The sequence below is a fragment of the Podarcis filfolensis genome, assembly GCF_964270895.1.
Source record: "Podarcis filfolensis genome assembly, chromosome: Z".
In the NCBI taxonomy this organism is placed as follows: domain Eukaryota; kingdom Metazoa; phylum Chordata; class Lepidosauria; order Squamata; family Lacertidae; genus Podarcis; species Podarcis filfolensis.
Window position 1 is genome coordinate 42005445 of NC_139617.1, and position 16242 is coordinate 42021686.

At 46.0% G+C, this 16242-nt stretch overlaps 1 protein-coding gene across 2 annotated transcripts in view; it reads right to left on the reverse strand.

The window, feature by feature from the left end:
* Positions 1 to 16242, reverse strand: part of AKNA (AT-hook transcription factor) — a 58086-nt gene that overhangs the window by 13233 nt on the left and 28611 nt on the right. For both annotated transcript variants that reach the window (XM_083597149.1, XM_083597148.1), the window contains exons 5-14: positions 15221 to 15377; positions 13511 to 13665; positions 11205 to 11264; positions 9419 to 9546; positions 8520 to 8739; positions 6633 to 6790; positions 5704 to 5874; positions 3140 to 3425; positions 1811 to 1917; positions 774 to 1000 (exon numbers count right to left, since the gene is read on the reverse strand). In XM_083597149.1, coding sequence (XP_083453275.1) covers positions 774 to 1000; positions 1811 to 1917; positions 3140 to 3425; positions 5704 to 5874; positions 6633 to 6790; positions 8520 to 8739; positions 9419 to 9546; positions 11205 to 11264; positions 13511 to 13665; positions 15221 to 15377 — 1669 coding nt within the window. The remainder of the gene's footprint in view (positions 1 to 773; positions 1001 to 1810; positions 1918 to 3139; positions 3426 to 5703; positions 5875 to 6632; positions 6791 to 8519; positions 8740 to 9418; positions 9547 to 11204; positions 11265 to 13510; positions 13666 to 15220; positions 15378 to 16242) is intronic.

Below are 16242 nucleotides of genomic sequence, written 5' to 3' on the forward strand. Positions count from 1 at the left end.
TATGACCCTTCCTCTCTTTTTTCTTCCCTTATGGTAGTGTGTGTGTACACCTGCTGTAAGTCACCTGGACACCTTGGGGCAATAAGCGACTAGTAAGTTTAATAACTTAATAAAACAACAACAACAACAACAACAACAACAACAACAACTCTGCAATCCAGCAATCACAGCAATGCGTGAATCATGGATCTTTCCACTTTGGAAACTGCATTAAACAGAGCCAGATCATTAGTCCATCTAGCTAAGTATTGCCTATACTGATTGGCAGCAGGTCTCCAGGACTTCATACATGGGTCTCTCTCCCAACCCTACCTGGAGATACTAAGGAATGAACCTGGGAACTTTCACCTGTAGAAGCACTTCCCCTGTGACTCCAAGAGCCAACATGTGCATCACAGAGTTTCCAGTGCTCACCACTCTTGACAAACTCTCCTTCCCTGCAGCTGGATGCAGGGAGCAGGGAAAGAGCTTAGGATGGCACAGAACAAATACCTGTTTAACATGTTGCAACTGACCCAGCATTAGGCCGTGCAAAAGATCCATGATTCAGGGGTGTTGTTTGATCTCTGCAAGGTGTTTCAGGGATCCAGGTAAGGTGGTACAAGCTGGCCAGGCTGCATGTGTGTGCATGTGCTCTAGCTTTATGTGAGTGAATGTTCACGGTAGTGCAGCTAGCAAGGTACTGAGGGGCAGGATGTTAGGAAAGACCTCAAGTAAGAACAGGCACATGGCCTGGCATTCCTGCTCAAAGCAATTAACTGCTTTTAGCTCACCACTATCCATGCCTGGCTCCATCTCACTGGCGATGCTGTTGGTCCACCTGGTAGGGGAGTTAAGCTGGAAAGGTCTTCCTTTGGAAAGGACTTGTCTCTGCATCCCATTGTCTGATTGTGTGTGCCTGGGTGACCTGTCTGTTTCCAATGTGACAGGCACTTTCCTTAGAGATTCTGCTTCGAAGTCTACATCAACAGAGGTTGAATTTCCCAGCATGCTGTGGGACCTTGACAAGAAATGGGAACACAGAAAGTTGTTTTATACCAAGTCAGATCTTTGGGTCCTTCTGACTCAGCTTTCCCAGCACTATCTAGAAATACTGTGGTTTGAACCTGGGACATTCTGCAGGCAAAATAGATGCTATTTTTAAAAGTGTACCCTTCTTTTTGAGGGACTTCCTCTACATAGTGGCTTTTAAGAGATGTAGTTTTAGCTGTTTTAATGACTGTGAAGACATGGGTCTTTTATAATGTTCCATAACTGTCCTTGGCTCCTAAGCAAGGATGGGATAAAAAGCCAATGAAATAATAGCAACACTACTAATAAAAAGTAGTGCAAAGGAGGAGATCCAAATGTCCTTGGACGCTAACTTCCTTCAGCCCCAGTCAGCATGATAGTGATCAAGGATGATGGTAGGAGTCCAGTGATACCTGCAAGACCATAGAATCCTCACCCATGCTATTCATGTCTACTCAAGAGGAAGCCCCAATGGGTTCAGCTGGTCTTACTCCCAAGTGTGCAAGTCTAGAATTGCAATCAAACCAAAGCTGATACAAGAGGTCAAATTTCCCAACACATTAAAAAACAAACAAACTTCCAACAGCTTGCAATCAGTTTGGTGATTTTCATGCTCCAGGTCTTCCAACCACACTTTCCTCTATCTGAATATTGCTGGATGCCCACCCAGTTCCTGGTTTCACCCACTTTTTGTCTTCAGGTATCTTCTATATACTTCCTCCTGTTCACTGCCAACTCAGGGACACAATTATGGGAATTAACACAGCTCATAGGAAAAGAAGGGAGGGAGAGTTCATACCTAAACTTGGATGTATAGTGCTTTGGCATTTGTGCCAACGGGGACACCCTGCTGGCTTCTGATCCCACAAATCCACTGTCTGTCTCTGGGGAAACAAGGCGTAAATTCTGCAAGAGAAGGAAAAAGATGTTGTGGGGAACCTCAAGTCCAGGGGCTGAATGCAGTCCTCCAAGCCTTTCTACTTGGCCATCAGGACTCTTCTGAGGCCACCCCCACTCCCTGATGGGCCCATATTTGCATCCTTCTTGGGCGTTTTTCCTGGCTGGGACATTTCCTTGGATTTTAATAGTGCCTCTGGCTTGCCTGAATGGAAAATCGAGAGAGTTATGTGAGTGAGTGTGTATAAAATAGTGTACTGTACAAGGGGAAATTTTACTTCCTTTGTTCCACCCACATTTGCCACCGACTCAGGCAATCACAGGCACGCAGCCCCTGGAAGGCTGCCAGAAATTAATGTGGCCCACAGACTGAAAAATATACCTTATCCTTGAGGCGGTTAAATGATTGCCTGAACTTCCTCAAAAAGAACCGTATTTTGAGGCAACAAAGGATACATATAAACATTTTTATTTGGTATTTCCTTCATGAAGTTGAGGACATCTCCACCCCAATATTTATCCTCACAACAAATTTGTGAGGTAGGTTCGGCTTAGAATACATGGCATATGGCTGTATGTTTCACTCCATGGGTTACAAACAAGGACAGGCAAGATCCCTCCCATCTCTATTCAGAACAGGGGCTCCTAAAATTGATTTAATTTGGACTCAAGTTGCACCATTCCCAAATTACTTCAGCCTCCAAGTTTCACTGTGCTCCTGTTCATAACATTCAGAACACAATGAGGCCTGCCCAGTCCCAAACCTCTTTCTCCAATCCTATCTCTAAGCAGAGGAGAGCTGCTTCTCAGGGCTTTCATTGGCCCCTGAGCAGAGATGTGGATCCAGTTGCTCTCCATATGTTTCTGTACTCCAGCTGCCGCCAACCCCAGCCAGCATGGCCAATGGTCAGGGATGATGGGAGCTGTAATCCAATGATGTCTGAAGGACCACAGGTTCTTACCCCTGCTCTGCTCTGCTGTTAAGAAGTAGCACTCCCACCGTACCTGGTCATTGGGCCAGGGACTCCTCATTTCTCTAGGCTTGCTGGCTGGTGATGATGGGAGTCAAATCTCAATAAAACGTGGAGGACACCAGGTCCCAGATTCTTCCCACACTCTGGGTCCCACCCCCGGCACATGACTCCCAGAAAGCCCCAAAAGCAAGGTGGTGAAAAATGTTTTCTCCCCCTGCTCCATTGTGACAGTCCCCTCCCCACTAACCAATGCTTACCTCAGGCAATCCTGTGTTTGTTTTTTGTAGGGACTTCTTGGCTGTGTGTTCAGAAGCAGCACTGTCCGCCACACTGACCATGCTGCTCTGTGGCGATAGGTGCTTCTGCCGCGTCCTAGATGATGAGGCCTTTGGAACTGGAGTCGATGGACATTTTTGTTCAACTGAACCCTGAGGAACTGGCTCCTCCTCCTGCTGGGTGGATGGTGAGCAGCTGGTCTGGTCAGGTACTTCCTGCTGGGACTTCCTCAAAAGCTGCTCAGAAGGTTCCATCTGTTGCGGCTGCCTATTAGAAATGGGGGAGCAGGAAGAGAGAGAAGGGGGGACTCAGCAGAGGCTTATGGGTTGTCTGACCTATTCCAGCCACATTCCAGCCACAGTTTTGCAGATTTCTGAACAAAGCTATTGGGTCAAAGGTGCAGCTTCACTTTAAAGAAACAAAACAAATAAAGGCTTCTGGGGAAAGTAATATACGAAGGCTTTGCTGTCAACAGCCTTTCACATTCCGGACTGCCCCTACTTCCAAAGTAATCTCTCAGCAGTTTCAAGAATATAGCTCAGGGAATAGGAACACAGAAGATGCCAGTGGCTGTTGGAAAGTCCAACATTCAAGATGGCAGCTGTTAAGTCAGCATAGCTGTCAACTTTTCTTGCGAGGAATCCTATTCGGAATAAGGGAATTTCCATTAAAAAATGGAAAACGTTGACAGCTATGTAAGTCAGGGATGAAGAATTTGCAACCCTTGGCCTAGGGAATGTTTTCTTATTGAACATTCATCCTGGAGAAGAAGGTGGATTAACCCCACCACACATTTAGGAGTTAGCAACATCACTTTTTTTTAATCCCCACCAGGGGATCTGGGAAGAGAAGGAGTAATCCAAACCTGCTGCAAGGGCTTTCAAGCCAGGCTATGAGAGTCTGTTCCTGTCAGAACCCAGAGACTAAGAAGGCCCTTCATTCCCAGACTTCTAAAGTAGGATCTGTGCTTTCATGTGCCCAAATGACAAAGCTGTCTTTTTGCATGGGTTATAGAGGCAGGCACTATGTTTTACATAAGCAGGGAAGCTACAAGCTGCAGCCATGGGCATCCTGCAAACATGCAAGGAAAGGAAAGGAAAGGAGAAAGAGATTTCATACGCATTTACCTCCCCCTTCCTTTTCACTCCATGTGATTCCAGGCTTCACATTCACTCCCTTCCCATCAAATTCGTCCCCTTCCCCCACTCTCCTATTTCCTTCGGTTTCTCCTTTTTTCTGCTCCCACAGTCCCCGCCCCTGCATCTGCCCTGCCAATTCAGCCCTATCGAGTAGAAAGAACTGAAAATAAAAATAGCCTAAAATAAAAAGCTCCTTTGTCCAACTCTGGGAAAGAAAGAGGTAGAGAAAGCAAAGGCATCTTTGTTGGAAAAGCAAGCCCCCCTGCTTCTAAGTTTAGTCACATCCCAGAATGTTTGCAGGCATCGTGGTGGTCTGTGAAAGGTCTCCCACCAATATTTGCAAGGCAATGTGCAGAGTGGTTAGACCAGAGGCAGTTAAGGACATAAGAACCCTGCTGGATCAGGCCAATAACCCATCTAGTCCAGCATCCTGCCCTCCCAGTGGCCAACCAGAAGCCTATGGGAAGCCCACAAGCAAGACATGAGTGCAATTCTGCTCTCCCGCAATTCCCTGCAACTTGCATTCAGAGGCATACTGCCCCCAACGGTGGAAGCAAAACATGGCCATCATTGCTAGTAGCTGTTGATAGCTTTGTCTTCCATGACTTTGTCTAATCCTCTTGTAAAGCTGTTATGTATTGAAGTTCTCACTCTGGCCACCAGGGGGGGACTGTGTATATAGTTTTCACTCAGGTCCACGTAAGTTAATTTAGGTGGGAAACCCCGGGCTGTTGTTGTTACCATGTTGACAGCTGGCTGCCTATAAAAGCAGGACGGCTGAGCTGTTCGCTGTTTAGTTCAGTTCCAGCTTACTTATAAAGAACTACTTGGAGAAATCTCAGGTTACAGATGCTTCAGGTTACAGACGCTTCAGGTTACAGACTCCGCTAACCCAGAAATAGTACCTCGGGTTAAGAACTTTGCTGCAGGATGAGAACAGAAATCGTGCGGCTGCAGCGGGAAGCCCCATTAGCTAAAGTGGTACCCCAGGTTAAGAACAGTTTCAGGTTAAGAACGGACCTCCAGAACAAATTAAGTTCTTAACCCGAGGTACCACTGTACTTAATAAAAGCCACCCAAGTTGACAGCCATCACTGCCTCCTGTGGGAATGTATTGCTACATGCTGCGTAAAGGTTATTCTTTTATCTGTCTGGAATACTCCAACGTTCAGCTTCAGTGGATGCCTATGATGAAGATGACTGCTGGAAGGTTCAGGATAGATAAAGAGTGTTGATGTGGTGCCCTCCTGATGCTGTTGGACTCCCATCAGATCCTAAGCATGGCCAGTGTTGAGGGATGAGCAACATTCCTCATGGTCCAGCAACATCTGGAGGGCCACAGGTCCCTGACCTAGGAAATAATTAGGGCATGGCTGAAGTGTGGTTTCTTCTCCTGGATGACTTACTGCAAGGTTGGCGGCCTGCAAGAGGTCTTGCTAGCTTTAGACACCACCCAGTGGGAGCCTTCCTTTGTCCCAACATCCGTTATGGCTGCACCATCTGCTTCATCTGGGGGTCTGTCCAGGTGCAGCTGTTCCAAGCTCAGAGCCTCTGGCAAAGATTTGAAGCTGTTGTAGCTGTGGGACAAGAGACAATAGGTTAAGCTTGGGTCTGTCAGCCTTCTGAAACCAGATGAACTGAAACTGAATATTAGTCACTGCCAGTCCTACTAAGAGTAGGCCCATTTGAATTGATGGACATGATTAACTTAGGCACATTCACTTCAATGGGTCTACTCTCAGTAGAACTTCACTGGAAGCAACCCAATATATCAACCAACCATTCAAAGTAGAGATATAGGTTTCATCTGCACTACGCATTTAAAGCAGCACCTTACCACTTTAAACAGTCATGGCTTCTGCCAAAGAATCTTGGGAGCTGTAGTTTGTTAAGGGGGCCGAGAGGTCTAAGGAGACCTCTGTTCCCCTCTCAGTACTACAGTTCTGAGTTTAACAATCAATTCCCCTTTCCAGAAACTCTGGGAACTGTAGCTCTGAGGGGACCGGGGGTCTCCTAAGGACTTTAGGCACAAACTACAATTCCCAGGATTCTTTGTAGAAGGGCACAGTTATTGGGAGGGGCATAATATTGCTTTAAAAGTATAGCAAAAATGGGGTCCTAGAGAAGAAAACATCAAAGCAACGATCAATTTGTTCAGAAATCCAAAGGAATACATTCTACCATGCTAGAACAACAGCATGATGCAGAGATCATTTTTATTTGAAGAGTGAAAAGGCTGTAAATCTTTAAAAGATTATTGAAGGACTGGGGGGAGAGGTCTTTCTCCGACATCAAAAAGACATTCACCTCATATACACAAAACTCATACACTTACTGGTCCAGGAGGTGATCAAAGTCCTTTTCCACCTGGGCTTGCATGTGCCGGAGTGGTTCCGGAAGGCTGCTTTCTCCCTCTTCTCCAGTCTCATCACTGATGGAGTTCACTTCCAAGTCCAGCTGGGCTTGGCTGCGGCCATTCGTGGGGAAGGGGGTCTGAAGAGCAGAGAGTCAAGGCATGAGCAAGGCCCAAATGAAAGCAAAGCCACACCCCCTCCAAAAGAATTTGGCAATTGGTATAAAATGTTGAACAATTTAAATCACTTACAGATAGGTAGCCGTGTTGGTCTGCCATAGTCAAAACAAATTTTTTTTTTCTTCCAGTAGCACCTTAAAGACCAACTAAGTTAGTTCTTGGTATGAGCTTTCGTGTGCATGCACACTTCTTCAGATACTTCAGATTCAGATGCACACTTCTTCAGATTCTTCAGGTATCTGAAGAAGTGTGCATGCACACGAAAGCTCATACCAAGAACTAACTTAGTTGGTCTTTAAGGTGCTACTGGAAGAAAAAAAAAATTTAAATCACTGTCAGTCTAGAACAGAGGTTGGTGAACTTTATGGAGGACTAGTGGGTGCATTTTGAATTTTGAGAAAGTGCTGTGGGCGCCAGTCACTAGATGGTTGCCATGGAAGCATGGCCTACTGCATGGCCTAATGCAGGGACAAACTGTTATGTATTGAAGTTCTCACCCTGGCCACCAGGGGGTATTGTGTATATAGTTTTCACTCAGGTCCATCTAAGTTAATTTAGGTGGGAAACCCTGGGCTGTTGTTGTTATATTGTTGACAGCCGGCTGCCTATAAAAGCAGGCTGCTGAGCTGTTTGCTATTCAGTTCAGTTTCAGCTTACTTATAAAGAACTACTTGGAGAAATCTCTGGGTCGTCTGCTATGTCCACCCACTACTTAATACAACCCTTCCCTTTTTAGTACCTTAGGTGAAACAGGGAGGTGCCCCCCCATACTGCCACCGCTCTTTCCCACTCCTACCAAAATCTCCCTTTCCTGGGTTGCATGGTGGTGCCCATAAAGCAGCAGCAGACATGGCAGCTTCTGGTGAGATCTTGAGAAATCTCATAGAGCACATAAAATCTTGCCGGAAAAGCCAACACTGCTTCTTCACCAGTGGTGGAGGCAGTATGATGGGTGGGGCACTTGTGGGGGTGCTGTCTCTTGGGCACAGAAGCCAACTCCTAGTGGCTAAGGTCCCTTAGACCCCATTCCACAATAAAAGATTTGAAAGGGCTGCCCCCCACAAGTTGATGAGCACTGCCATTCAAATGGTGTGTTTGCAACACGCCTTGTGATCAATATGCGAGGCAGGGCTTACCTGGGCCTCCCCAATATTTTATGCAAGTTGGAATCTCTGTTCTTGGGCTTCCACATCTGAGGCTGCTGCCTCAGCCTGCCTCATGTGTTATCTGGCCCTGGCCTGGAGAGAGCGTCCCACAGGCGAGATAGGAGATACAAGCCATTTCATGCTTTGTAATATATGTAGCCTTGTAAAGGGCTCCAGAGTAATACCAATAAATCCAGGGTATAAAAAAACTTTCAGATTGGTACACAAAAGAAACCTTTAAACGCACTCCTGTATCTCGAATATTACTTTGGCTTTAATTGTGATGTTTAGCTTATTTCTTAGTTGTTGCCTTGTTAGCAGTGTTTTATAGACTAATTGTTTCACTGATGATTTGTTAATTATGTTGTGTTTGTGATGTTCTATTATGTTCTATCATGTCATTGCTCTATTGCTTGTAATCCACTTTGGGATACCTCTGCATGAAAAGCAGCATAGAAATATAATCAAATCAATCTATCTATCAAAATATCCTTTAGATATGCCATCCCTCGCTTGGGAAAACCTCAAAGTAATTGCGTGTGACCTCAGGGTATGGAGTGCAGACAGCCGGGACTGGGGCTTGAAGAGATGGAGTCGGCGACCTCATCTGCGACTCGGATGCCTGAGCTGGAAAACAGGCAGGAGATGAATCAGGTGCCTTAACGCTGCTCTGTGCAACTGGCTGGTCCCACATTGCCTGGTCGATCCTTTCCTTCAGCTCCTCCAAGCGCATCTCCAGTTGGAATATCTGTCCTTCCACTGCTCTGGAAAGTGTTAAAATGAGTTAGCAAAGATGAGAGAAGCTAGAACAGCAATATAGCTCAGGGAATAGGAGTACAGAAGTCAGGCTATTGCTCTATAAAGCTTAGTACTTCCTGTATCGTGGGTAGGCAAAGTGATGCTCTGCGGGTGTTGTTGGACTACAACTCCCATCTACCCCATGCAGTAGCATGGCCAGTATTCAAAAATGATGGGGCTTGTAGTCCAACAACCACCTCTGGGTGATGCTGCCTTGGCTACCCCTGCTCTAAATTGACTGGCAACACTGATTATAGTTATTGTTTGAATGGGGGGGGGGCTTTATCCATTTCCACAGTCACACAATCAATCAGTCAGTAGCTGAACTGGGTTCCACACAGTCACAAAAACAAATTAACCGTAAAAGTCTCAAAAACAAAAACGCAAAATAAATAGCAAAAACAAAAGCACCAAATGTAATCCATTCTGGAAGTCCATTTAACTTCCAAAATGTCCGAAAACCAAGGCACAGCTTCTGATTGGTCCAGGTGCCCTGGAAACAATAGCCAACAGCCGCATTGGACGTTTGGTTTCTGAAAAATGTTCGAAAACCGGAACACTTACTTCCGGTTTTTCGGCATTTGAGAACCAAGGCATTTGAGTACCAAGGCGTTTGAGAACCAAGGTACCACTTTATATACATACCGATCAGAATCAAAGTCTCCTAGCGCCCCCCCAGTTTCTTGATGGTTCTGCAACTGCCTGTATTCATCTCGAGCCTGTAGATATGTCTGCTCCAAGGCATCCTGGGCTTCCTTTAATCTTGCGAACCCCTACAATGGAAAGCAAGGTTGAAAGAGGCAGGGGATTTTGAGTGACTTGTTGACTCCCGAGTACCACAGCTGTGTTGACTCTAACTGTATCCTTATGATGGGAAATGGCACTCTAGCAATGCAGCAATACGGATAAGTTTCTAGTTTCAATGGAACCGACAAAAATCACCATGTAGTAAATTATTTCAGGCATTCTCCCAGGATGAAGCTTTCAGACAGATGTTGCCCTCCTGAAAGACACCTTCTGCCACTCAGAGAGCTACACTTTCCAAAGTTTGCTGCAAAGTGGGATTGTTAAACCACTCTTGAAATTGTAGCTTTGTGAGGGAAATAGGGGTTTCCTAACAGATCTCAGCACCCTGGAAATTTATTTATTTACATCACCACCACCACCACTCATGTACCACCCTTCATCTGAAGATCACATTTTAGACAGTAATTTATTGTTATTGTCTAGCACAGGGGTTGTCAACCTGGTCCCTACTGCCCACTAGAGGGCGTTTCAGGATTCTAGGTGGGCGGTAGGAGGATCTACGGCACAGGCTGAATCCTCCTTCCATCAAGCACTGGTGGAGGGTAAGGAATTTTTACCATCAAGAAAGATGCATTAGTGGGCAGTAGGTATAAAAAGGTTGACTACCCTGGTCTAGCAGGTATCTTTCTAATTGAGAGGTTTGCATCGCAAAACCATTCCTCTTATTCAATTTGAATGCCTCATTAAGCTGATCATATTGCAACCAACTTGTTACCATTTCTGCAATTTCAAGGTGAAGAAGATGGGTGTAGGCATGAACTGAATGTCTTAAATAATCATAGTTACAGATAGGTAGCCGTGTTGGTCTGCCATATCTCATTATACATGACAAAGCCATTTTTCACCTTCTCACCCCTTGCTTTTTCCTGTAAGACCTATTGCAGTCGTTAAGAGTCGTCAACAGGCTCATCACAGCTATCTGCCAACCACCCATTCCCACCACCCTTCTGAGTAATACCCCTCCCCACCTTCTCACTATATAGAAGGATCTGGCAACTTCTGTTTCAGTGTATCTGAAGAAGTGTGCATGCACACGAAAGCTCATACCAAGAACTAACTTAGTTGGTCTTTAAGGTGCTACTGGAAGGAAATTTTTTTTTGTTTTTGTTTTAAATAATCATCTTTTTTTCCTTTTTTTATGTAAGCGGCAGATGGAAAATCAGAAGTTTTTAAAATCTTTCTCTAATTTTTCTTTTTCTTTTATTTGTTTGTCTTTTTTATTTTATTGATCTCTCTCTCTCTCTCTCTCTCTCTCTCTTCTTTCTTCTTATTGTTCCTTTTCTTTCTTTTGTTGGTTCTCTTTGAAGTCCCATGTCAGGGACTTTTTATTAAGGTCCAGAGATTGTACACTCATGGGGACAATAAATGGTTGTTGGAGGACCCTGGGTGAGAAACAGGGAAAGAGAAGAGAAGAGAAAGAAAAGATCCCAGGTGAGAACTGGGAGGAGCTACTGTCCTCTATGAGTGGTAAGGGCTAAGAATCACCTGCTAAGAAAGGACTCTGTATTCCACTTATTCTATTTGTTTTTTGGTAACCACTATTTTACGTATTATGAAAAACTGTAATACAAATTTCATTAAAAAAAGAAGATGCAACATTAATTCTAGAAAATGATTGTGGTACCTTTAACTGGTCTTGAAGTGGCAACTTCCTTGTTCGAATTAGCTCCTCCAAGTTTTCCACCTAAATAAAAGCATTCAGAACATTTCATCATATCCTGCTTAAGAACCAGAAATGATACCTTGAGGTGGGCTGGCACTGTTCTTTTGCTACACAATCTCCATTTGGGTGATTCCCCCACCTTTCTTAATCAACTTAATCTCCTCCAGTACCTGTGCCATACTTCGGCCTGTTCCCCAAAGCCTCTAGGTTATGGGTAGGCAAACTAAGGTCCGCAGACCAGATCAGGCCCAATTGCGGTCTGGGTATCGCTGTGTGGATCGCCAGCGCACACGTTCTTTCCCTCTCCCTCACACGGTGTCGTTGTTGTCGTCGTCTCCCTCCCTCCTCCGGGCTTCTCCCTGCCCTGCCTAGAGGAGGAAGGGGGCTGGGCTTTGTTGGTGCCAGCAGCAGCAGCAGCAGCAGCGCTCGAGCGGCCGCCATTTTAAGCAGCCCCTCTCCAGAGTCCTTTCGTGCACCGCTCATCGTCCCTCTGCCGCTGCCAGCCCCTGCCACTTGTAAGCAGACAGTGGGGCTCGTGGGGCTCTTGCATCATTCCCCCCCCAAAAAAATATAGTCCGGCCCCCCACAAGGTCTGAGGGATAGGGAACTGGCCCCCTGCTGAAAAAGTTTGCTGACCCCTGCCCTAGGTGAAAACATAAAGTCACCTCCATACTGTTAGTATTTCGTGAGGATTTAGTTGCAAACTGAAATGTATGCTTGTGCAACTGAACTGGATTAATATGCTTTGTCACAATTTTGCTTTTGATTTTGTTTTTAATAGTTAGCAGGTTCTGCATAATTAGCTCAGCTCTAAGTGGAAAGAGGGGGCGCGGGTGGCGCTGTGGGTAAAACCTCAGCGCCTAGGACTTGCCGATCGCATGGTCGGCGGTTTGAATCCCCGCGGCGGGGTGCGCTCCCGTTGCTCGGTCCCAGCGCCTGCCAACCTAGCAGTTCGAAAGCACCCCCGGGTGCAAGTAGATAAATAGGGACCGCTTACTAGCGGGAAGGTAAACGGTGTTTCCGTGTGCTGCGCTGGCTCGCCAGATGCAGCTTGTCATGCTGGCCACGTGACCCGGAAGTGTCTGCGGACAGCGCTGGCTCCCGGCCTCTAGAGTGAGATGAGCGCACAACCCTAGAGTCTGGCAAGACTGGCCCGTATGGGCAGGGGTACCTTTACCTTTTTAAGTGGAAAGATACCAGTAAAGCTGACAGAGTTTGCTGGTTTGTGTGAGGGCATATCTTAATTTATTACCGGTTAGAAGGGAGGAGGGAAAGAGTAAACAAAGCTGGAGACACCATGCCTGCAAAGTATCTGTAAAGTATGGTTCAGCTGAGCTACTCCCTGGGAAGCTGTTAAATCTCCACCTTTTGTTCACTGGTATATTGCCATGTTGAAACACTTACCACTATGTTATTTCAATACTGTATTCAACGATATGGTGATTTATTGCACAGCTCTACAAAGTGCAAACGGCGTTTCCGTGCGCTGCTCTGGTTCTCCAGAAGCAGCTTAGTCATGCTGGCCACATGACCTGGAAGCTGTACGCCGGCTCCCTTGGCCAATAAAGCGAGATGAGCGCCGCAACCCCAGAGTCGGTCCCGACTGGACCAAATGGTCAGGGTCTCTTTACCTTTACCTTACAAAGTGCAAAAACCACCAGCTGGTCTTGGCACCAACAAACTGGGTGAAAAACAACCTGTGAAGGAACCTTCCCAACTCATAACAACACCTGTAGTAAGCTCATTATTCCCTAACAGCACTCACTTTCTCCCTTCCTTTTACATGTCATCAACTGTGCTAACTAAAGAAACAAGGCTAATTGGATCCCATCACCAATTAGCAACCAAACAAGCACAACAAACCAGTGCCACACTAAGAATCCAACTCTCCTCCCTCTCTTAAGTGGGATTCTGTTGTTATTGATGGGTGGTGAGCAGATGAAACTGAGAGTGTGTGTGCATATCAGTAGCTAAAGGGGGCTGTTATTTAAGAGAGGCTACAGTTCTAAATCACTGAATTGGATGGGTGTGTGCAGGGTTACTTCAGCTGGAACTTGCTGGAACTCAGTTCCGGCTCCTCTTAGGTGGGTGCCATTGCCACTATAAGAGAATAAGAGAGGCGTTCATGGTGAGTTCCGGCACCTCTTTTTCTAGAAAAATAGCACTGAATTGTGTGCATTGCTTGCACAAAGATTCAGAGGGAAGCAAATAGTCACACACAGGCATGCACTTCAAAACAGTTTGCTGGCTCTAAGCTGTGAACTTGCCTGAGTCTGGAATTTCCTAGCTTGGGAAGCCAACAGCTGTGTCAAGTGATCTCCTGCAAAAGGTGTTTCTGTGGAGGTGATGCCATCTGCTGCTGGATTGCCCAAACCCATGGAGTTGGGAAGAGGAAAGGAGGCTGCTTGAGGGCCAGAAAATCCTGCAATTTAAGGAGACAAAAACTTTTATGCATTGAGATAAACGAATCTAGCAAGATCTTACCCATCAGAGTTGCTTAAGGAATGGGGAAGGCGGGGAGGAGACAGTCTAGCTAGCCATGTTCTCTTCCAGATTACTCCAATCCATTACTTTCTTTCCTGCTTTTATATTTCTCCCACCCACACAATTCAGTCGACATTTTGTGGATACTGAGCACGCTCACTTCTTATTGCACTGTTGGGTGTGCACCCCCCTTTTCTTATTTGAATAAAGTTTGTTCTCCTTTGTGCACTTCTGCAAAGCTTGGAGTTCCCATAAGACTGCTACTAACCTCACTCTTGTGTTTTGGCTACACCAAAACCTCACTCTAACCTCACTCTTGTGTTTTGGCTACACCAGGATCCACACTCACAAGAATGAATTTATTAGTAGTCTATAGGAACTGACATATTGAGAAAGGGGATGGTCTTCAGGGCTAGTGAGAAAGCAACAAAAAATCAGTCAAGATAAAATATATGAAGGATCCCAAGGTACATAGAACTGCTTGGGCATCTAAGGCAGGGATGAGGAATCTTTTTGAACCTGAGGGCCACATTCCCTTCTGGACCACCTTGTGGGGGCCACATACTAGTGATAGGTGGGGTCAGAGGCAAAAGTGGGTGGAATAGTGCGTGTCAGTAAACAGTAAAATTACCTTTGTGCGGTAGGCTAGTTTCTATGCACACTCATGGACCTCCACCACTATCCTCTACCCAAAAAGCACTATCAGGGTTGAAGAACACATTCCAGCCAGACAAAAACACTCAAGGAAGGCACAGATCAGGTGAGGGATGTGGCCAGGGATAGTTCTTAGAACCATATCAGGAACCTGGAGCTTGGGCCTTGCACACCTCAGTTTCAAGGGCCTGCTATTCTGCTGGCTCAGCTGAGGTAGAGCAGGGGTAATCAACATGATGCTTTCTACATATTGTTGGGCTAAAACTCTCTTCATCCCAAACGCTTGCCCTTCTTGCTGGGGCTGTTAGGAACTGGAATCTAACAACGACTTAGAGAGCCATTGGAACTCACCCATTGCTCTGTCCCAGCTCCTGCCTACCTAGCAGTTCTAAAGCATAACAGTGCAAGTAGATAAATAGGTATAACTGCGGCAGGAAGGTAAACGGCGTTTCTGAGCACTCTGGCTTCTGTCATGGTGTTCCATTGTGCCAGAAGTGGCTTAGTCATGCTGGCCACATGACCTGGAAAGCTGTCTGTGGACAAATACCGGCTCTCTCGGTCTGAAGTGAGATGAACGCCACACCCCCATAGTCACCTTTGACTGGACTTAACCGTCCAGGGATCCTTTACCTTTACATTACTCACCACTGATCTAAGCAAGTTCATCAAATAATTGTAGTTTGGGATAGAGGCTGGGCTTGGGGGGATGGGACCATATTTAGCTACCAGCATCAGAGATCTAGCCAATATTCATCCAAACCTTACTTTTTGTCCTAAAGTGAACTTCCTACAAATGTTATTTCTTCCAAAGGATGGTGCACAGATTTATCAGACCTTACCTTCATTCCACGCAGCATCCGGTGCTGAGCTAGAGTTCCCTGTGACCTCAGCTGTCCTGGCCTGAGGGATGCTGAAGGTCATAACCTTGGAGGCCTGAGCCACAGTCCCCATTTGGACCCCATGGCTGGGTTTTGGATGGTCATAGTACAACCGCACCTGAGAGGCAGAAGAAATCCATGGGGTTATTCAATCCAAATATGATTTTGAAACACAGGGGTGCTGGGAAGGGTGAGGAGGGGAGTCATAGGGGAAGAGCTATGAAGAGGTGCTAGATCTGCCTGGAGCTCCACCTGAACTGCAGATGGCCTCTTCCCTATGAAGTACCTTCAGGCCCTGGGACTCACTTTGCCTACCAAGGCTGGACAATGAGTGGTCATAGCATTGATGTCCATTGCCCTGACTTAATCAAGAGGTGGAAATCAGGTGTGGGGTGGTTTTTCTCTATTTAAATGCCAGTGGTTATTTGAAGAACTGATACAGTTCCTCTGAACATGTACAGAGTACATTCCAGACTGTAGCGCTGCTTTTAGAGCACATGAAGAAGACCCCCGTTTTAATCAGTGACATCTCCAGTTAAAAAGGATCAGTCAGAAAGCTATGGAAAACAGGCTCTTCATTGCTTGAGCCCAGTACTGTCTACACTGACTGGAAGGCTCTCCAGGGTTTCAGGCAGCAGAGTCTTTCACATCCCTAACTGAAGACGCTGGAGATTGAACCAGGTACCTTCCACATACAATGCAGATGCTCTACCCACTCCCCTCCCCTGAGCTACAGCCCTTCCTTAAAAGCTGGAGAGCCATTGCCATTAGACAATACCACGCTAGATAAACAAATAGCCTTATCTGATAGAAAGCAACTTCTGATGTTGCCAGAGTCAAAATAAAATTGCTCAGGAAGGCCATATGAGCTCATCTCTGATTACCCATTCACAAACAGCTCTGGGGGCTGAGGAAAATCCCTTATCTCCTCGCTCCATCACCCTTGCTCACTTATTTTCAGTTGGCGGGGACTAAAGCTGGAT